We start from the raw sequence: 22,620 nt of genomic DNA on the forward strand, positions 1-22,620 counted from the left end.
CAGTCTTCACAGCTCGCCGGTGCGAGGAGGGGGGGGGGGCGGATTTACTGGAGGAATTCCTCCGAAAACGGTGGCCACCTACGTCGGAAAATGTATTCGAGTCTAGTTTTCTACCACTGTGCAGTCATGCCCAACAATATTTTATGATTGATATTTGCGAACAATCAATTTCGTGAAGCGTCTACTGGAAGCCACTGAAATAAAAAATCTTGAGTCAGGGCGAATGTACCGGACTTACCAGACGCGAAAGTTTTCCTTAGAGGGAAGAAAATATTACGATACAACAAATAACACTCGAATGACGAACCGTTCCTGATGACCTAGATGTTGTTAGACACCAACCTTCCTTGCTTCCAAAGCAGTTTCTACTTCTACATCTACGTCGATACTCCGCAATCCACCACACGGCGCGTGGCAGTGGGAAACGACTGGTCATTTCCTCTCCTGTTCCACTCGCAAACAGAACAAAGGAAAAACTGCTGTCTGTATCCCTACATATGAGCCCTATTTTCTCGTATCTTGTCTTCGTGTTCTTTACGCGCAGTGTATGTTGGAGGCAACAGAATCTTTCTGCAGTCAGCTTCAAATGCCGGATTTTCTAAATAGTGTTCCTTGAAAAGAACGTAGTCTTCCTTCCAGGGATTCCCATTTCAGTTCCCGAAAATGCCTTAACACTTGCATCCTGTTCAAACCTACCAGCAACAAAAGTAGTAGCCCGCCTCTGAATTGCTTCGATGTCTTCCTTTCATCCGACGTAGTAGGGATCCCAAAAAGACTCGAGTAGAACTCAAGAACAGGTCGCAGTGGCGTCCTATATGCGGTCTCCTTTCGAGATGAACCCCCCTTTCCTAGAATTCTCCCGATAAACCGAAATCGACCACTCACCTTCTCTAACACTGTCGTCACACGCTCGTTCCATTTGATATCGCTTTGCGACGTTACGCCCAGATATTTAAACGACGTGACTTAATGAAGCAGGACACTACTAACGCTGTATCAGAACATAACTGGTTGGGTTTTCCGACTTTTGCGTATTAACTTACATTTCTCTGCTTTCAGAACTAGCTGCCATCCATCACACGAACTAGAAATTTTGTCTAAGTTATCATGTATCCTCCTACAGTCAGTCCGCCCCGATAGCTGAGTGGTCAGCGCGGCGGTCTGTCACGCCAAGGGCCCCGGGTTCGATTCGCGGCTGGGTCGGAGATTTTCTCCGCTCAGGGACTAGGTGTCGTGTTGTCCTCATTATCATTTCCTCACCACTGGAGTCACTTCCCTAGACGCTCATGCGGTGCACCTTCCTGACGAGGCTTCCCCCATGACAAGACCTTCCGTAAGGCACAACACAAAACTTTTTTCCTACAGTCACCCATCTTCGATACCTTACCGGACATCACAGCAATGTCAGCAAACGACCGCAGATTGTTGCCCACCCTTTCCCCTCTAGTTGGTGGCACCGGCGCCAGTAATGTCTCAGGGTGAGCAGTCGATGCGCGCCGGAACGCGTCGCAGCTGCCCATCGAGCCGACGTCGCACGGGTCAGTGGGTCGGCTGGCGAGTAAGGGCCCGAGAGGCAACAGGGACGATTGTTCGCAGAGCTTCTCGCAGAAGGCGGCAGCAACAAAAAGCACTCCGCCGCACGATGGGCTCGCGTGCATAAAAGTAAAGCAGAGAGCGACCACTTGCCCGAAATAGTTACCTGACAGGTAAGTACCTCATGCAGGAATTTACGGCGTGTAATGTGGTGCGCCAGGGGAGCGGGGTGCGCACAGCCGCCGCGGAGTGTCTGCGGCCGGCGGGGAAGCGGCGGCGATGCTGCGCCCGTGTCCTCTACGCTCTCGAACGAATCGGTCGCGCGACTCCCACGGCGGCGGCGAGATCTCTCGCCTGTCCGGTTCCCGCGGCCGTGCGCTGCAGGACGGGCCTACGTCCGCGCTGCCGGACTAGTTTTTCGTGCCGACAGACTCGGTTTCCGCGGGCAAAAGTTTTTCCCGAGTGGCTAATTAGCAGTGATCTCCTGGCGAAAGCGCCGTATATAATAAGCGATCATCTCCACCTGCTGTTTAGCTCGAAACATATCGGCAACTTATGAGGCTCAGGCGCCGGGCCGCGTTTTACGAGCAGACACAAAGAACGCCACGCCTGCCTCGCGACGCAGACGCCGACGCCGACGCTACGGAGCTGGTAACGCGCCGAATCAGCCGAAGAGGCCGCAGCTGCTCATCTTAAGGCTGCACTGCGTAGCTACTAACTGCCGTTCACCGGAAAGAAAATCAAATTAGCGCGTACATACTCTTAAATTTTCTCAGTTTGAAACAACTTTATGCTAGAAACACTAACGCAATGCGATGTTGCGAAAAAAAAAGAAAAAAATACGCGAAGAACTGTGAGATGATTTGAACAACTGGAAAATGCGCCGCGCGAAGTGACGCAGATACAAAATCGAAGCTTAAACAGAAATAATTTTTTTCTTTGCAGTTCCGGGTCAAGTATGTGAGGAACGTAATGAAGGAGACTAGAGAACTGAACTGAAGAGCTATTGTATGGTATCGAGGACGTGGTATTTCTCACTAATATAATCTGTATGGAGGTAACTGGACCTGTGCATTTCTACAACTACGTCTACATGACAACTCTGCAGTTCAGAATTAAGTGTCTGGCAGATGGTACATCGACCAACCTTCAAGCTATTTCTCTACCAGTTCACTCTCCAACAGCGCGCGGGATAAGCGGGCACTTAAATATTTTCGTGAAAGCTCTGATTTGTCTTATTTCATTACAATAAAATAAAATATTTTCGCATTCGGGCGATAGAGTTCGTGATTGAAATTTCGTGAAAAGATCTGCCCCAACGAAAAACGCCTTTGTTTTAATGATTCCGACCCCAACCCACGATCATATCCGTGGCATTCCCGTATTTCACAATAATATAAAACAAACAGCACTTCTTTGGTTTTTTTCCACGTCCTCCGTCAGTCCTGTCTGATGATGTGGATTCACATCACGCAGAAATACTCCAGAAGAGCCCGGACAAACGTAGTGTAGGCAGTCTCTTCAGTAGATATCGTGCAGATGGGCCCCGTGCACCAGTTTGAAAAAAATACACCTTTCTCGCTACAGCGGTGTACACTGTTTGAAATTTCCTCACACACTGAAGTTGCGTGCCGGAACCCTCTCCGGACAGTACTTATCAGCTGAGCTGCGAAGGTATTACGACCCGCACTCACGTATTCACTTCTACCAGTTTTTCTCTTACTCTTGCCAATATACCGTACACAGAAGTCTCCTCTGTACCTTGCAGGGCTATCTTCCTCCAAGAAATGATACGGCGGAAAACTGGCTTAGCCACAGCTTAAAGCCAGTTTCCAGAATCAATCTTCCAGTCTGTGATGGAGTATACTATGTTCTTAACCGTCGTGATAGGTAAAACTACGTGCCGGACCGAAACTTCAATTTGTTACTGGAAGGCATTTCTGCGCAATATCCTTTCTTCGGCGTATGTTGTGAGTGCATAGAGATTTCGGAGTTTTAATACGGGAAGATTCCTACGCATATCTTCTTTGATTTAAAATTTCTGTAGTATCGGCACTGAATATGAATGAACAAACGTTCTATACTGTAAACCTGAAGTATTACGAATTACCAGTACATAGATGTGGTTAATCAGTGTTTTATTCGTGTAACGTCTAATAGATAAAGGTTCTGCATGTGCGGTGTAATTTCTTTTTGAGGTACTCGTTGGGCTTCGTGCGGTGCGACAGACGCTCTGACGTCAGCACAGGTGCAGCAGAGAGATCTCACGCCGTGCGTCATTCCAACGAATACTTCAAGCAGAGACCTTCGTAGAATAAATGTCAATAATGTTATGTGGAAAAAGGAACGGCAATTGGATGTAAGAGAGAGTCAGTTGTTGAGAAGGTCTATGTATCCGAGTACTGCTATAAATCTGTTCGGCTGTACTCAAGTCTTCGGCTTCTCACAGAAGTAGGCTCGAGCAACGTAAGGACGTCTGCACTTAGAAGAATAAAGTGGGAGAGATTTCTGCAGGACCAGAAGACACATAATTTTACCCTGCTGAGCCCTCGCAACGTAAGTAGGTCCCGCAACATATGTAGCGGAGCTTTTCTGAAACTTGGGAAATAGGCGAGAGGTACTGTCAGAAATGAAGCTATTAAGAGAAGTCGTGAGTCGTGACAGGATAGCTTAGCTGGTAAGAGCATAACCGGAGGAAGGTACGGTTTTGGTTCGACACCCAGGCCATCTGCTAAGACGTTTTAACTCTACCTGTGTTGAGAGTAAATTTCTCAAGATGCTACGGAATGTACTTTCGTTTGGAACGTCCTGATAGAGTAAAACCGCAGAGGAGAAGCACTGGCAAATTGTACCCGTGAACCGCACGTGCACGGCTGTCTCAGTTGGAGCACTTCTCCCCAAGTGTTAGCTCGTGGTTCGACGTCCAGTGCGACAGTTTCAACCTGCCAGGAAATCTTTGTTGACGCGTCCTTCAGAGGCAAAGGATGATTTCGGATTAGCAGCAGCGGTACAGCTCGGTTGACACAAAGCTTAGGGGCGTGCTGCTTTGCCATCTGCATATGACGGCTTACTCGTCAGGCGCGACGGCGACAAGTGGACCCGAGTCCGTGAGAAGTAGCCAGGCGAGCAGACGTCCGCCTCAATTCCGCACCTGACGGACGGTAAGGGTGGCGCTGCAGCCCCTCACTCCCTTCCCGCTCGCGGCTGCCAGGAAACACCGGCAGTCGGGTTCACGCGACCGAACCGCGCTAGGCGCTTACGTCACTTTCCGGGTGTCCGCCTGCCCATACCGAACGCCCTTTGCGTGCGTCCGCTCACTTGGCCTTTCGCTGGCATCTGGTAATTACCTGCACCCTATGCAGTGCTTTGTCGTCGCGTCAGATCGCACACGTAAGCAGCGCTGTTTCATACTCGTACGCTTTGCAACAGACGTGCTGCAGCTGTTCAGAAGGCAGCGGAATAAACGACGAATCTATACTTCTTTCAGAAACGTATTTCTGTTTCTACGGCAAGAAACGATCGCGATTAATTTCACCTTTACCGGCAAACTGATGCCTCCTAAAGGTCAAATACGCACAGTTTGAATTCCTAACTACCAGATACCAATGCCACCCTTCTTTGACCAAGCATTTGTATGGTCACCATTCCGTTTGTCAGTACATTTAACGAGATAAATCACTATCCGTTTGAGCATAACGCGAAGATACAATGTGAGGCATCATAAAGAGCCATTTTTAAAGGCTGTTAAGTAAAAATACTTCGTTAAAAAATTTTTAATTTCATAATCTAAAAATAAATGAAAAAGCATTTTCTGCAATAGTAAGACATCGGTAAATTTTTTAAGATAACTCCGGTAAGACGGCGTCCGTCTGGACGCACACATTCCTCCAGCCGGACCTTGAGGGGACTCGTCGCACTGACCAGCACTGCCAGTGGGATTTGAACAATTTTTTGGCGGATCCGCTCTTTCATGGCTTCAATTGTTCGAGGATGGTTATCTTGGTAAACTTTGCTTTTCGGACCACCCCACAAGAAAAAGTCACGTGTTGTGAGGTCCGATGAGGGCCATGCAATATCCGTATTTCGGGAGATCGCATGATTTCGAAACAAACGATTGACAATTTTCATGCTTACTTCAGCAATGTGGAAGGTTGCCCCGTCCTGTTGGAAAAACGTCTCATCTTAGTAGTGTGCAAGTTGTGGAGTAAAAAAGTTTTCCAACATGTCTGCGTATCTCTTCAAAGTCACTGTTTAAGCATTGCCAAGGCCACTGCAAAAAAGCATCGCCCTATGATCCCCAACGAACACAAGGCGCACCACACAGTAACTTTTGCAGAATGCGGTGGTTGCTGACGCAGTTCTCTAGGATTAACATCATTCCAAAATTGGAATTTCTGCTTGTTCAAATAACCGGGGAGATGGAAGTGAGTCTGATGATTCATCCACAAACGTTTTACAATGTACTCGTCTTGATTAATCGTGTCCAAAAATTTTAAGCATAACTGGCTTCGGCTCACATAATTTGTTTCCTTAAGGGGCTGAACTATTCGGACTTTGTGGGGTGAAAGTGCAAAACTTGGCGTAAAATTTTTCTTACCGTCCAGTTTGAAATCATAAAGCTGAGCGACGAGGACTTCTCTCAATGGCAACTCTCACACGTTCGGAGTTTTCACAGTTTTTGGTCTCCTAATTTCCTTCTTTGTCGTTCACGCCGTCTCCTCGGTGTTCTCAACCCACTTTTTAATCGCACAGGCAGATTAATGTTGAGCTTCAGTCCGGAACCGCGCGACTGCTACGGCCGCAGGTTCGAATCCTGCTTGGGGCATGGATGTGTGTGATGTCCTTAGGTTAGTTAGGTTTAAGTCTAAGTTTTAGGGGACTGATTACCTTAGAAGTTAAGTCCTATAGAGCTCAGAGCCTTTTTTTTATTGCTATGAGCACAGGTATAGGGCAAACAGATTCCTTAACATGAGACTCAAGCACCGGCGTGTACAAAAAAAAAAAAAAAAAAAAAAAAAAAATAATAAATAAATAAATAAATAAATAAAAAAAAACAGATTTGGATTTCCCAACAAGTACAAAGTCGTAGCGATGGCTTGTATCTGTGTCGTACCGTCTGGAAGGTTAACTTGTTACAACGTCGGAGTCGGTGCGCGTCACACAGACCTTCGCTAGAACGTCTAAATGTTCATTTGCGTACTCGACTCTATCACACAAAGCACTTTGTCCGACACTGTCCAACAAAGAGGGGGCAAACACAGCCTGATGACCGAGACGCAGCTGAAAAGCATCGACGGTGCGCCGCGCAGATAAATAATTTCGCACGGACGGACTCGTGAGGAAATTTACGGCGGGCCTCGCCTGCTCTGACAATGGGAGAGAGCGAGGTGGCCGGCCGCGAGTCCGCAGCTCTGTGCGAACGGCCGCCATAAACTGTTTACTCCTATCACTCAAAAACCAACAGCAGCCGCCGCCGCCGCTGTATGCTAAACATTTCCTGGTATTATGTTACGCCGCGAGAGGCGCCACCGGCAAACCTATAGAGAGAGAGAGGGGCGCGCGCGTGTTTTTCCCGGCGTGTCAGTAAATATCGGCCGTCTGCACTCGCCGTTTAGATTGGCGGCCGCCCTCGGCCACGTCCATGCACCCCCCCACCCCCCGCCCCCCTCTCTTCCTCCGGCGAACAATTCAGCGCAACTACACTGTCAGCCGCGGCCGAGCTTCTTACCGACGTAGCGACCTCAGTTTACTGCCCCGTAAACGTCACGTCAAACTGAGACGCATCACGGGCGGGCACGGCCCTAAACGTCTTGCAGCATTCTGGTTGGCTGCCTGTGTGCGTGTGTGTGAGTGAGTGTGTTTTAGAGACAGGACGTACCCTAAAGGTACTCAATGGTAATACAAAATAATTCTGAAGTCATTTGAACAACAAAAACCGAAAAGAAAATCTAGTGCCTGAATGAAGTCATTTTCTCCAGGAGGCCGATTTTTACTTAAACACTTCCGTTAATAACCCCCCTCCCCCTCTTGGGCATTTTCAGCTAACATTATGAAACAAAACTTTGGTTATATGGTTCTATTGATTTCACTAGTCTGGATTTTACGATAAAACACTACCATGAACATCAACATGTAATGGCACCTTATATTGTCTGTAATGTCGTATAATCACTAGTGATAGGTTCTGTATGTAGAACGAAAAAAGTACAACCCACTTACAGGATTACTCATCGTACCAGAACACACATTCCGTAAAAATAGATCAAATAAAAACAGACATGACGTGCTCAACGTCTCTGAATAAAGAAGCATGAAATTGTAGTAACTCAGGAACAGAAATGTGTTGTCCAAAATATAAAAAATCAATAGGACGTAGTAGACTAAGCCATGTGTCTCACCTGAAAAGTCGTAATGCAGAGTGCTAACCAGGGAACAGTTACCAGTTACTATAAACAGCCACAATGGTCAAGAATCTAAGAGTATCTGCATCGGTTCGATTTAAACTGAACAGTTACATAAATCTAACGGCGAGGACTGTAGAACACAGATTAAGATCTATTGTGTCACACGGGTGGACTTCAATGAAGGAGCCCGCTAATGAAATCCTCGTTCGAGAAGTTCTTGAGGTGGATTAAAGCAAGAGAGAGAAAAGACGTAAAGAGGAGACGGGCGTTTTACCACGCGTTTGTTTAGTAAGTGCAAGTGTGCCAGAGGAATGGTCAACGAACGCTAATGGGAAACGCTACAAGACAGGTGTTTCCGACTGCAGGTAGACTAAGTGTAAAAGATTCCAAGGCGAGTTAAGAGATATGCTACTTCCTCCAGCGTCCATCTCGCACAATGAATCACTGAATTCTGCTATTTGGGCGACAAAATAACTGACGCTGGCCACAGTAGAAAGGACATAAGATGCAGAGAGAGAGAGAGAGAGAGAGAGAGAGAGAGAGAGAGAGAGAGAGAGAGACAGAGACAGAGAGAGAAAAGAGGAATTCGCGCTTCTGCAGAGGAGTAAGGAGAATCTTACTTCGACAACGTAGTGGAAGTTGGGTGACTGGGTCTACAAAACGTTCAGAATAACATGCCTGCGTATAGATGAAGAACGTTGTGTGTGGAACAGTGTAGAGCAAGCATTTCTTAGCAGTTGATGTAAAATGGAAAATTATGGTTTAAGGCTGCTTAGAGACCAGCCACACGCTCAGCGTGAGGGAAGATAGGAAAGGAAAACGGCGGTGCCTTCTCAGAGGAACAAACCTGGCCTTAAGTGACTTGGGGAAATCACGGAAAACCTAAATCAGGATGGTCGGACAGGGATTTGGACCAATTATTTCTCCTGAATGTGAGTCCGCTGTGTTACCACTGCCCCCATCTCACTGAGGACTGATGAGGAAGACCTGAGGAGTTTGGTAACCAGAGCAATATTTAAAAGTTTTATGATCTTCAATTATATCACCCCATTTGTGCAAAAGTATTATTTATTTACAGAACATTCCCAGTCACCATGGTATTTAGGGCTGCACCATATCCAATAAAACTTTCAATAACACTAGGATAACGTTTATTTTCATAATGTGCAACCACAAAAACGCCAATCTCCTTGCTGATTGGTTTCAGTTTTTCCTATAGTTTTGACAGGCTCCTTTCATTCTCAGTAGATGCTGCTAAAACTTCAATCTGATTTCTTCTGTATGATTCCCAATCTTCGTCCCAAATTTCATCAAGAATTTTTTCTTATAATATGTCTTCATAACTAGAACAATCAAGCACTGACGGTGATTTCTCTTCGTATCTTGTTTACTAGTACTACCTGGCTCTGGTTTAGAAGCATCTTGTGGTATTTCAAGCACGAGTTCCATTAGTGGCGTCCTTCATTGGAGTCCATACCACTCTTCAAATAAACCTTAATCTGTGTTCTGCCTTCTCCAGCGTTAGATTTATGTAATTTTCCAGTTTAAATCGAACCGATGCAGGTACTCTTAGATTCTTGACCATTGTGACTGATTATAGTAACTGGTCCAGGATCCCTTAACAGTATGATTTCTTATGGATTCCAGGCATTCTTTCAGATTTTCAGTGGTGTAAACTGCATTTTGGTGACGTCCTAGCTCCTGTTTACACTAGTACCATACTATAACACCATTAATCTCTTAGTAGTACTAGTTTCAGATGTAATTAAATTCATTCCAAGCTGAATAGGTCTAAAACAAAGCAACGAAAATAGAGTGGAACTCTTTGAACCACTTTGTCAAGTGGTACAAAGTTGCCCCTTTTTTCCCAGAAACTAATCTTCACGGCTGCTTTCAATCATAGATTGATGGGTAACGTGTTGATTATAAGTTTTTGGGTATGATTTAGACAATATCTCTACACATAAATCAATGTCATTGGCTTATGTTTAAGTAGTTTTCTGGTAGCAAAATACCACTTTTTCTTGAGGAAAAATTACCTGAAAAATACAGCAGCTCAGATTTGATTGACAGAAAATTACGAGTAGCGAGTGGCAAAATAACTCATATAGATGAGCTAGTAGAAACTGTCAATTGTTGGACAGAATCAAAACTCTTCCAAGATGTTTATTATAGTAGGTGCTAGGCAGGATTAAATCTTATTTCAGAGTTGGAGCAAAGCTACCTCCCAAGGGGCAAATTAGCCTAGCTTAATGGTACACAAATTTCCTAAAAATAACAATCAGGTGAAAAGTTCAAAAATCATATGGAACGTGCAGTGACGAAGTACAGAAGCTCTACTGTTGGGAAGCAGTTACAGTCTAAGTTTATTTCTTCGTTTTTTTAATATCCTTAATTACCGCAAATAATTTCTTTTTACGTCACGTAAAACATATTTTCCCATCATCTTTCACTTAAGAACATTTTAATTTATTTTTCACAAGAAAAAATAATTTCATTTTTTATGATAAAAAAAGGAGACCGGTCTTCGTTAATCATAATATGACACTTTTAAACTGCCTCACGAAGAAGTACATAATTATTTATTAAAATATATTTACAAAAAACATGGACTTTAACAAGGTGCTAAAATAATTGGCACTAAGAGCATTTCTCGGGAAAAAAAGAATGACAGCGAGTAAGTTCGCCGATGGAAGCATAATTGAACAGGGAAAGGATGGGCTAGAAGAGGGTGGTAAGGAGGCCCCACGTAAAAACAGCGCTCCCTCTAGTTAAGTGAGGTTCGGATTCGATTCCTCACCTGGTCGGGGATTTTCATCACTGGCGAACTAGGTGTCTGTATCGTCTGAATCGTTTTCTCTCATTTCATCGACGCGAAAGTCGCCAAATTCTCATCAAACAGAAGTCTTGCCCCTGGCTGTCGAACATTCCCTGTCATTAATGCCACACGGTCATTTCGTTTCAGGGAATTTATTTCCTTTAGTAATACTCGTAAATTAGAGAACAGGCTTTCAGGAGAACCATGTCGTGTCTCTCCCAAGAATTTCCATTTAAGTTCACAGAGTATTTCTGTAACACTTCAGTGCGGGCTATATCGACCCGTTACAAACCTAGCAGATCGTCCTCCAATTCGTTCGACGCCTCTTACGATGTCTGCTGGATAAGGACTCGAAACGCCGGAACGAGACAATCGCTCGTACAAGTGTCTCGTATTAGATTTCCTCGAACGCCGTGCCGTTGCTGCGGACCACAAGTGCAAGGGTATCATAGCTGATGGCGAATATTTCTCATTCCGAACGTAGGTTTGAGCAGTATTGAAAATGTTGAAATAATAGCTGAAGAGTCACTGCTGTTAACAAGGTGAACGCTGCCCGTCGTTGGCACTGAGGGGCGGGCGGTGGGCGCAAATAAAGCCAGCCGCGGGCTGCGAGCGCCGAGCCGAGTCGCAGCCAGCCGCAGGCGGCCGTAGCGCTTCGCCGTAGTCCCGCGTACGTCGACGACAAACGAAGCACGTATTTATTGCGTTGCGCTATTACGATGCGCCGCCGCCGCCGCACGCGGAGAATGAATGAGTGAAGGGAGCGAGCAAGCCGGCTCGGCGAACTAACTCACACAGCCAATTTGACTTTCGCTTCTCCTTCTCTTTTTGCTTTCGTCCTGAACTCGGCGTACATCTCCGGAGGAGACATTTATCGGGTGGTGGAAGCGCCTTTTTCTGTTGTGCGGAGCTATTTTACGCCTTTTTCACGCCTCGTTATTGTCACCCACATGTAACGTTTTTTTGTTTTTTTGTTTTTTTTTGTTTTTGTTTCACTCGCTGTCGTTGCGCCACTTCAAGGTTCTCTACCTCGGAAGATGTGCTGGAAACGGGGCAATAAAGGAGGCCGGAAGTGGCGGAGCCGATTCGCACAGTGTTCGTAAAAATTACAGTAAAACTGTGAATGAAACAGGGAAGTCAGTTAAAACTGACACAGAGGAAGGGTCCGATAACCCACCAAACGGCGAGCGATGATTTTGTAGAGGAAGGTAGATACGAAGCCTCGGGGAAGATGTCACATTATCGCTTACGCCGAAGGCTACACTCGATCTGCTATAGACTGAGGGCACCTCAAATGCAGTCCCGTTTAAATTACTAGCTCTAAACTATCGTTTCACTTAGGTGACATTTAAATGCGTTTGCAACTCGTGAGGCTAAACAGGCCTCTCCCGCGAGATTCCGTAGCTGCATGCAGCAAGAAGAGGGAAGGTGTTCGCAGAGGAAGAACGGATTCCGGGCATCTCGACTCTAAATTTTGACCTATCTCTCAGATTATTTTGCAACAGTTCCAGCACCAACAGCAACAACATTATCTCACTGTACTACTAATACCGTTAAAAAGTGTAATTATTTGAAAATCTAGTTCACTGTCAACAGCCGCTAATGAGTACTATGATATTATAATCAGTTTCAGCCCCGAGACTATCATCAGGCATTAACACCTGATGACGGTCTGAGGACTGAAATTGGTTGTATTACAGAAATATTTATTGGCAACTCTTAGCGGTGAACTATGGAGTTTTTTTAATATTTACGAACTGTGGGGCCCCAACTTCACAAAACGTAAAAAGCATAGCGTTCGAGAAAAACCCGTTCTCGCGTCAATATCTCGGCTGATAGAAACGTTACGAGTATTAACAAAGTTACGTGCTCGTTTCCGTAATAATATTTCTCCTAAACGCCTATTACGAAGGAGAGGAGTGTCCTACGAGTACTTCCCTAATGGTTCCCGACGCTGCTTTCGCTTCTATCGATGTCTATTCAAGTGGCCAAGTGTGCTCTAACTGCTAACAAGTCTTCACTGCTCTCACATACAACGTCTGATATTTCGTAAGCATTACGTACGATTTTTATATTATTTCTTCGGCGCTGTTCTTTCTATTAGAGCATTATATAAATGTGTCAATCGCATAAATGAATACTTGAAAGATTCCAGGATAAAGATTCCTCTCTGCAGCAGAGGTTGTGCTGTTTTAGAACTACCTTACAGATTTGAACTGTATGGCGACTGGGACTCGCTCCTCTGTGTTTCTCTGGCGACGGTCTAAGCCATGGGCGGGCAGGAATTCTGCACGTGTGCGGTGCACATGCACGTGTGCAGTTAACAGGTGTTCTGCGTGCACACAGGGGCAAGCTGGCCACCCGCTTCTCACCCCTCCCCACCATACCGTCTCTCCGCTTCTTCCCCTGTAATGCGTTTTGTTTCCTGGCCTGCTTTATTAAATGAAGGAATAAGGTTAGTAGGAGTGTTTGAAAGTAATCATGGTTTGAAAGAGTACCTATTACCTACGATACGTTTTGTTTAATTATCACAGGTGGAGTTTACAATACGTTTAATGTCTGGAACAAAATTTCTACATACAGACAAACGCAAACAGTTACGTAAATTTTCATTACTGATGTTTGCTCTTAACCGAGACTTATTAATTTTCATAACAGAAAAAAATCTCTCACAAAAGTATGTCGAGCCCAACATTGACTATTTTCATGGCTTCACGATGGAGACGAGGAAACTCTTGCTGTGGAAAGTCGTGATAAAGATCTATTACACGCCTTGCCAAAAGGAACGTGTCTCTCAGACGAGAATTACACTGTAGATCTATTAATTCCATTTGCAAACTAAGATGAATATCATCTACAGAAACCAGATTCTCTCGAGAACTATTCAAAACCTTGGGATAAGTAAGATATATCCCCAAATCGCTTGAGAAATTCCTCTTTTATTGCACTAAGAACGGCAACATACTGAAATTTATTATAATGGCGTTCAATATTTAACTTCCGCTCACCAGCGAGAATACTGTCACATATTATACATTTCCAATTTTCACGTTTTTCCACAGAGAACAAATGATTCTCCCATTCCTTTTTAAAAGATAGCAAATCTCCAATTCTCCGTTTCCTCGATTCACTCTGCATTTTCCGGTTATTGAAATACAACGTTCACTACGTAGTGCTCGCTTCGCTTCAACGTCCGCAGCTTAGCCTGGTACTACACTGCCGCAACCTGCAGGCTGTCGGCACTGTCCCGTTCGACGATTGCACGCGAGCAGCACACGTGCAGCGCTGTGCGCTCATGAGCCGCGTGCAGCGTTTACCCGCCCCTGGTCTAAGCGAAGGAGATACCCGAGCGCTACTTCCGACCTACCTTCACAGCTTTAAATCCGCCAGATCCTCTCTGTAGCTTTCCAAATGTTACAGAAGCTCTCGTGCCTATATTGCTCGACTAGGGCTCTCGAAGAAAGCCCGTCGCCAACAAATGGTTTTTGCCAGAGGCTAGGGGGTAGTTTTCTTAATGAGCGTTGCATTGCGGGCCGGTTCTAGTCGTGGGCCAGTGCACACGCGAGGGAGGCCGGCGCGCGGCTCACCTTCGCTGACGGTGATGACGCTGTGCGGCGGGAAGGTGGGCTGGTTGTCGTTGACGTCGACGACGGCGACGCGGATGGTGGCGGTGCCGGTGAGCTGCGGAGAGCCGCCGTCCGTCGCGATCACCGTCAGCCGGTAGGCGTCGCGGATCTCGCGGTCCAGCACGATGTTCGTCTTGACGACGCCCGAGAAGGCCGGCTCGATGACGAACGCGTTGTCGTGGTTGCCGTCGGCGATGTGGTACTGCAGCTGCCCGTTGGCGCCGCTGTCCGCGTCCGTCGCCGACACCTGCCGGCCAGAAGCGGGCGTCAGCCTCTGCTCTGTACTTACCGCGGGCCAGCGCTTACACAGGTTACTACAATCTTCGCCACCTGTGACAGCGAGTCAGTTAAAAGGTCTGTGACAATTATAATTGGACAGAGCAATAAATCAGAACTCATCACCAACAAACTCCTTCCAATCTCCAAATCAGTCGCTGGGAGCATCGCACTACGTGTTACTTGTGACGGAAGACGCAAAGGTAACAAGTATGGCGCTCACTCGCGTACAAAGCAGAAACGTTGCTACCTTTCTGACGAATCCTTATTCATTCACACACGTAGATCTCTACAGGGATGCATCGTCCTGGGTGACTACATCGTGCTGCAGTTCAGGTGGGATATGCAGGTTGTGTCAAGTGAAGGGCACGAGGGGAGAAAGGAGATGGGGAACGGTACTGGAGAAGGGTGGCTGACGGTTGGAAGGAAGAAGGATGTATCGGAAGGCTAGCAACGTTGTCTGTCTTGTTTATGTGCCTATGGCCGACTCGGCGCCTCGACCATTTGGTGTGTTCTTCCCTTTACTCGTCCCATTACTTATATTCCACCAAGGGCATTCCATTACCATATTCATTTCATTTCTTTTAGACACATTCACGGAACATATTTTCTAGCATTACAAGTTGTTGTCACACACTGGCCATCTTTACACACAAAAAAGGTATAAGTGAGAAGTGCAAACCTAGTGGAACAGAACACAAATAAAGTTTAAAATCTGTTTCGGGCTAACCTTGTATATCTGTTTACTATTAGTGATTTGCCATTACTCCTTTGCACGTAGAGGACTAGAGTATTTAGGTCGGTGAGTGGCGAAACTGAGGAACATTATGATTTGCCTGAATATTTCCGTAGTCTGTGTTCTCTGGTTTACTGGTCGGCCTGTAGAGCCTATGACGTATGGGCTGCTGCTGCTGTTATTGTTTTCAGTCCGAAGAGTGATTTGTAGCAGCTCTCGCCGCATCTCCAGCAAGCCTCTTGAAGCCAGCCTACGTACTGCAACCCACACCCATTTCAAACTGCTTAACGAAGCCAAACGTTGGTCTGCCTGTACAGTTCTCAGTCACCACTCGAACCTCCGTTAGGAAAGTGACTATTCGCTGGTGAGTATCACGTATCCTTTCGAATTGTCACTTCCTTTAGTCATGTTGTACCACAAATTTCTTTTCTGCCCAATTCGATTGTGTGCTTCTTCATCACTTACTTGATATGTTATAGTAAACTTCAGCTTTCTCACAGACCGCCGGCCGCGGTGGCCGTGCGGTTCTAGGCGCTGCAGTCCGGAATCGCGAGACTGCTACGGTCGCAGGTTCGAATCCTGCCTCGGGCATGGATGTGTGTGATGTCCTTAGGTTAGTTAGGTTTAAGTAGTTCTAAGTTCTAGGGGACTCATGACCTAAGATGTTAAGTCCCATAGTGCTCAGAGCCATTTTCTTTTCTCACAGACCACATTGATAACTCTTGTATTCTCTTTTTGTCTGAATTATTTGCTGTCCACATTTCGCTTCAGTACGTTCCAGACGAATACCTTTAGAAAATAATTTTTAATACATGAATCTATAGTCCACGTTAGCAAATTTCAGAAGTGCTTCACTTTTTTCCTACTGTGAGTAGGCATTTTGTATTCTCGACATACAGATCATGATCATAATCATCATCATCATCATGCTTTCTTCTTCTTCTTCTTCTTCTGAAGGCTATGCCATGTTGCTGCAAGCATTCTCCCCTACTTTGTGCTATTCTCTTCATTTGTCGATAATGTTGCAGTCTGATACTTCCAGCACATCTTCGGCTATTTTCTATTTTGGTATTCTTTCCCAATATTTTTCCTTGCAACACATCTGTGAAATCATATTGTGCCTCAATACAAGGAAACAAAGCTTTTTTGAGTTTTTTCGATAGTTTTCACTGTTCACTGACCCGTTTCAGCACATTATCAAAGTTTTTTCTTCTTTTTTCCCTACGTCTGGCCCGTATTAGTCTTCTTGAAAGCCACATTTCCATCGTTTCAAAACGGTTTTTGTTTGTCTTCAAATGTGTGCAGCTCTCACAGACATATAGAAGAACAGTCGAGATGAATGACTTGACATTTTTATTTCTCAGTAAGCCCGATTAGCGGCCTGATGACTAGTGCTTGTCTTCCATAAGTGGAATGGCGTTAGCTGTTTCATTCCCTTTTCTGTTTTCCACGGTGCACCTGTTGTCCACTGTTATTTAGGTGCTCGTATTTCGTTTTTTTTTTTTTTTTTTTTTACTTACACATACAAACAGCAAACAGGTTGGGTGTGAGTGTGAATGGTAAGAACTTGGCTGACCTGGACGACGAAGGTGCCCTTGGAGTTGCCCTCCCAGACGGCGGCCCAGTACTGCGGCTGCGTGAAGCGCGGCTCGTTGTCGTTGGCGTCGCGCAGCGCCACCACCAGCGGGCAGTAGGCGGCGTGCGCCTCGGAGCGCGCCGCCACCACGAGCCGCCGCTCGGCCGGCGACCGCGCCTCGAAGTCCAGCCCCGCCGGGTCGCGCACCACCACCGCGCCCGACCCGGCGTCCACCGCGAAGGCGCCGTCCTCGTTGCCGGCCGCCAGGCTGAACGCGATGTTGTGCCGCCGGCCGTCCGCGCGCACCGCCGACACCTGCCGGCACCACCGCTCCCGCACTCGAGTCGGCTCTCCAACTACAACTAACTGATACTTAAGTACACGTCTGTAGTCCCGGTACATCTTGCACCGTAGCGTACCGCTTCGTTAGCCAAAACATTTACAGTGGTGCGACGATTTCACTGTGCACTAAGACTAAAGACATGTACCTGCAAACAGACAGACAAAAATTACCGACGCAATGTTATTTTCTCGATGTAGTAATTACAACGTGCATCCGTACACCGCCTTATGCTATGTGGCTCAGGTTGCACACTATACTAGCTATTGTTTCACTGTTTATTATTTAATTGCAGACGAGTATTCTACAGTATGCCCCGGGAGGAACGATCGATGTTGAGGTACACACACAGTGATTCAGTTGCCCCTACCTACAGGTTGTATGCAACCTGTAACACCTGTAAACACCACGCGCGAGATTTTTCATATTCTTTCGCTCGCTAGTCCTACACAAAAATGAACGGGATTTTTTTGTAGGAAATTTAATGTAGTTAAATTTTGTACTGGGATACGTTTTCGCTAGAGGTCACAGATTCCGAGTTACTCAATAAAAACGCTTTTGAAGGTCACTTTTATACGTTTTTCTCGAATAATTGAGAACTACGGCCTCTACCGAAAACGTATCCCCACACAAAATACAACTACATTATATTTATTATCAAAAGGCCCTCTCCGTGTTTCTGTAGGACTAATAGTCTGCATGTAAAGTAGGAGATTATGAATATCTTGCTTGCGGTATTTCAAGGCGTTGCGGTTTGCATAAAACCCATAAGTAGGGGCATCTGAGTCACCCTGCGTGATAGGAACGCAAAAAAATTTCATTCAGACGCATGCCCCATTCCGATTTCTTTTTGGGCTACTGGCGTGTATGTATGTCTCTTTCCCACCGAACTTCTTTGACGTTTTAGTCTGGCCCGACCTACGTCGTTGCTAGGATTCTCTTTCTGCCATTGTAATAACCTGTTGAACGCGCACTTGGCATTGGTGTGTTGAGACCGAAATAGTCCGACGGCTCGCCACTTTATGAGAGAGAAGCATCGGTTAACTGTGTTTCTTCACGCGCTGGCTAAAGTGCCACAGATCTACACTAATGAATAATCTGCAGATATGGTGTATCTTCATTGCTTTGCTATGGGAGTGCTCCCCGTTGCTGTCGAAGAATACCGTCGGCGCTTTGCGACACTACTTCCTGGCCGCAGAGCGTTGAACGGAGTTTTCAGCATACTGCTTCCAACACCTATTCTCCTAGTTGCCATTTGTCTTCTGAACGTTTAGTTCGACAACCTCTGCAGTAATAGCAACACATTGTTGTACAACAGCTACAATGTGACGTGTACGGTAATGCTCAGAGGTGAACGTCTTAAAAATATGTATTTTCCAGTTAATACTTTCTGAAACGCGTGTTGATATGTTTACTAACTGTTGTACATGTTTTAGTCTGACAATGTAATGAATAACACAGAAAATAAATCACAATGTACATTCCATGTGTTCTATCTCCAAAAGCATTCGGAATAGGACAAATGTCCACATCAAGTTTTTTTTGCCTCAAATCTTGGATTCTGTCATATCCCCGAATGCTGACCAATCGTCCTAGGGCACCCAGTACGTTGGTTCTGTTGACACATTCCACAACATAACGCGTCAGTAACTAACTAATTGGTACCAATTTCTCCCCTTCTCATTCAATGTTCGGCTGGTACACGGGAAGAATTATTGGCGGTACCCTTCTGTATGAGCCAGAATAATTTTGGCGTCGTGGTCATCACGTATAGCTACCGTACAGCCAGCGAACACAAAACAGCATTAATTAACGTACGCACAAAAGCGTTTGAGCAATGTTTCTCCCTGCGCTCCATAACCGAATGGAAATGGAAGAAACCTTAATAATAGAAATGGCAAGTACCCTTTCAGAGCGTTTTGCAGCATATAGCTATACTTATAACACTATTGTCTACAGACATTATTTCATAGAAACAGCTGTTGGAGCGGTAAGTCATAGCGCACAACTGAAGCGATACGATGGCAGTGACGCATTAGTCACAGAATGGGGACGGCCACCTTGGCGGGGAGGAAAAATCTGGGTGTTATCTTATGGAACGCATACGAAGCGCGACTTTTAAACATCTGCACCTGAAGGCGAATAAGGATTCTCGGAATTGTATGACTTCTTGGAATACTCTTTATAACAGCAGTATGAAGTAGGAAAAGACGAGGAGAGCAGCAGAAGATTCCCCAGACATTACGAAAAGGGAATGCTTCGGCCCTTGCTAAAGAACGTGTCAGCTGATGATCTGCCATACATAGTTGAAATCCGCTGCACCTGTCGTCTTCAACGATAATTCGAAGCAAGTTGGCGATTATGAAAGTTCGTTTTCTGCAGCCTCCTGAGGACTTACATCAGAGGTTTCGAAACAGTGGCAGGTGCTTCACTATCGAAGCCAATGACCGAAAACTCTTTCATGATGACGAGTACCAGTGCGACGTGCAGCCAGGAGACACTTAATACTCTGCCAATGTTTTTTAAGCAAAGCAACAGATTCAAAAATGAAATTCTGTTACCAGCTGAACACGTCGCGTAATGTCTGTCGAGTGGCAGTGGCATTTCGAATGAACGTTTCTGTCAGTTTCCTATCCCTATTCGCCCGAATACGACGAACAGAAAACTCGATGTAGCGTCGATACAAGACGACGCTGCCACTCGGCTGATGATGTGAGAAGTTTTCCTCGGTGAAATTTGCCGAGAAAATTTCTACTCTCATATCGTACCCCTATCTGGTTCAGACGGTAATAAGAAAGACGTAATTAGCAAACGTATAATTTCATACGGTTTAGTCGTGGAAAGTCCTTGGCAGTGTTCGTTACTGTTTCAATATTATAACACAGCAGTGACGTCATGCGTCTTAGATACCGATTACAAAGCTCCAGCGGTCAGCTCTGCGTTCCCTTCATAGCCGATCAGTTCACGAGATAGCATCGGGAGCACTGCGTAATTGATCTGAGCCACGTCCTGCAAGTTAGTATTGATCGTAGAACGTGACCTGACCTTACGTTCTCCTCTCATGGAAAAGCGTTTGCTAGGGGCTTGCATTAGCATCTCATTTCCTATCCTCCCATATCTTTCCTCGCTCATTGCTGGTTTCTGGGACGGAGAGGGGGGGGGGGAGTAGGTTTATGCAGAAAAGGTCCGGGACTGCACTCGGGTGGAATCGCCGCGGCGCGCTTTACGGAGTCGTTGAGTCCGGTGGCGTCGTAGCTCTGGGCGTCATTAACGTCGGCGTACTCTGCATTAAGGTGGTCAGCATCAATCTGAGGCGAGAAGCGAGACGTCCGTTACGGGTGCCTTATAGGCAGTAAAGGCAGCGCGGCTATGGCCGGGCAGACGGCGGCGACACACCGCCTGGCCGCCCCCCACGACCCATTACCGCCCCCGCCCCTCCGAACGCGGACGCGGGAGGAGCTGCAACCGGAGACCCGTCGGTGGCACAGTTACTGCGGCGCGCATCGCGTTTAGCGAGCCTGGACGACCAACTCCGGCACGCCGGTCTCTACACGCTTTGACTGCAACCGCCCGCTAAAGGAAATCTCTTTCCCACGCATACAGAGTCGGTGACGTGGAACTGTTTCCCAGAAGAGAATTGAGACAAGTTCGGGCGCCGTCAGCTGTTTCCAGAATTGGTTCCCACGTGTGATAATTTGGTATTTAAATAGAGATTTCGTTGATGACGCATGGAATCTGGCAACATTCGTTCTCCTCGGATCCTCTGAATACGGATACGTCGATCGTGAAGCTGTACACAGAAATAGGACTCGTCTGAAAAAATGACTTCGTGCCACTGCTGTGTTTACCGTTGTCGTTGGGGGAACCACTATCTGCGCATCTGTCTCTGCTGCCGGGCCAACGGAAGCTGCGACAATGGTTGCCAGGGTAACAGTCAGTGCTGTTACAACCGTCTTCGCACTATCCACGTTTATATTTGGGTTGCTCAAACACGCCCATTTCTACCTCAAGGGACGTGATGTGGCTGGAAGATCCTGTAGGGCTGAGCGAACAATGTTTTTGCCCTCTCGGGCGCTAGTCGCGTGGGACTCACGATATCCTACGCGGCGTTGAGTAAGCCCTCCCGAACCCTTCAATTCCATATTCGTATGGAAATCGTGAGTTCCCAACCAATGCAAGCAGCAATGCAGGGTGTCCCAGAAAGCGCCGGCCGGTATGGCCGAGGGGTCCTAGGCGCTACAGTCTAGCACCGCGCGACCGCTACGGTCGCAGGTTCGAATCCTGCCTCGGGCATGGATGTGTGTGATGTACTTAGGTTAGTTAGGTTTGAGTTCTAGGAGACTGATGACCTCAGAAGTTAAGTCCCATAGTGCTCAGAGCAATTTGAACCATTTTTTTGTGCCAGAAATGGTGCGACAAACTTAGATGAGCTGTAGAGGGTGAGATGAGGAATAAATTGAGGATAGGAACCCGTGCCCGGAAACGTCATCCGACGACGCTATTGAACGTCGAAGCCACATGCCCGAGCGGCTGCCACTAAGCTACCCTTCGGGAGCAGACGCTACTTTGTACGCTGACGAACCGTGGACAGAACGCCTCGCAATGTTGTTTGCCACGATCGCCAGCGGAGAAGATGGAGGCGGCTGCTGCCTGTGAGTGATATACTCTGTTACTATGGTTTCGGAGATGGGTTTTTTCTGATGTTTATTTTTCTCCTGTACATCGAAAAACACTGTAGATTTTAGGCGGTTCCAGGAGAAAAATAAACTGTGGGTGGAAACGTATGCCCGAAGCCGTCATGCCCTGGGGCAACCGAGCATAGTATTCATAGGACACGGGGCTTTTCGACGCAGCATTTAGCTCGATCTTCTTCACCTTCGATTGCGACAATCAGTCGCCACCACTCAATAGCAAACAACATTGAAAGACGTTGCGCCTACGGTGCATCATCTGCAAAGTCAGCCGGCCGTTGTGGCCAAGCGGTTCTAGGCGCTTCAGTCCGGAACCGCCGTGCTGCTACGGTCGCAGATTCGAATCCCGCCTCGGGCATGGATGTGTGTGATGTCCATAGGTTAGTTAGGCTTAAGTAGTTCTAAGTCTAGGGGATTGATGACCTCAGATGTTAAGTCCCAGTCCGCAGCCCGTGGTCGTGCGGTAGCGTTCTTGCTTCCCGCGCCCGGGTTCCCGGGTTCGATTCCCGGCGGGGTCAGGAATTTTCTCTGCCTCGTGATGACTGGGTGTTGTGTGCTGTCCTTAGGTTAGTTAGGTTTAAGTAGTTCTAAGTTCTAGGGGACTGATGACCTCAGATGTT

The 22,620-nt window shown here is 46.6% G+C and overlaps 1 protein-coding gene across 1 annotated transcript in view; it reads right to left on the reverse strand.

The window, feature by feature from the left end:
- The window catches only part of LOC126092406 (protein dachsous-like), a gene marked incomplete at its 5' end in the record, with an annotated part of 322,105 nt that overhangs the window by 38,197 nt on the left and 261,288 nt on the right, over nucleotides 1-22,620 (reverse strand). The window contains 2 exons of the mRNA XM_049907980.1: nucleotides 14,343-14,628; nucleotides 16,970-17,284. Coding sequence (XP_049763937.1) covers nucleotides 14,343-14,628; nucleotides 16,970-17,284 — 601 coding nt within the window. The remainder of the gene's footprint in view (nucleotides 1-14,342; nucleotides 14,629-16,969; nucleotides 17,285-22,620) is intronic.

The sequence above is a fragment of the Schistocerca cancellata genome, chromosome 7, assembly GCF_023864275.1.
Source record: "Schistocerca cancellata isolate TAMUIC-IGC-003103 chromosome 7, iqSchCanc2.1, whole genome shotgun sequence".
In the NCBI taxonomy this organism is placed as follows: domain Eukaryota; kingdom Metazoa; phylum Arthropoda; class Insecta; order Orthoptera; family Acrididae; genus Schistocerca; species Schistocerca cancellata.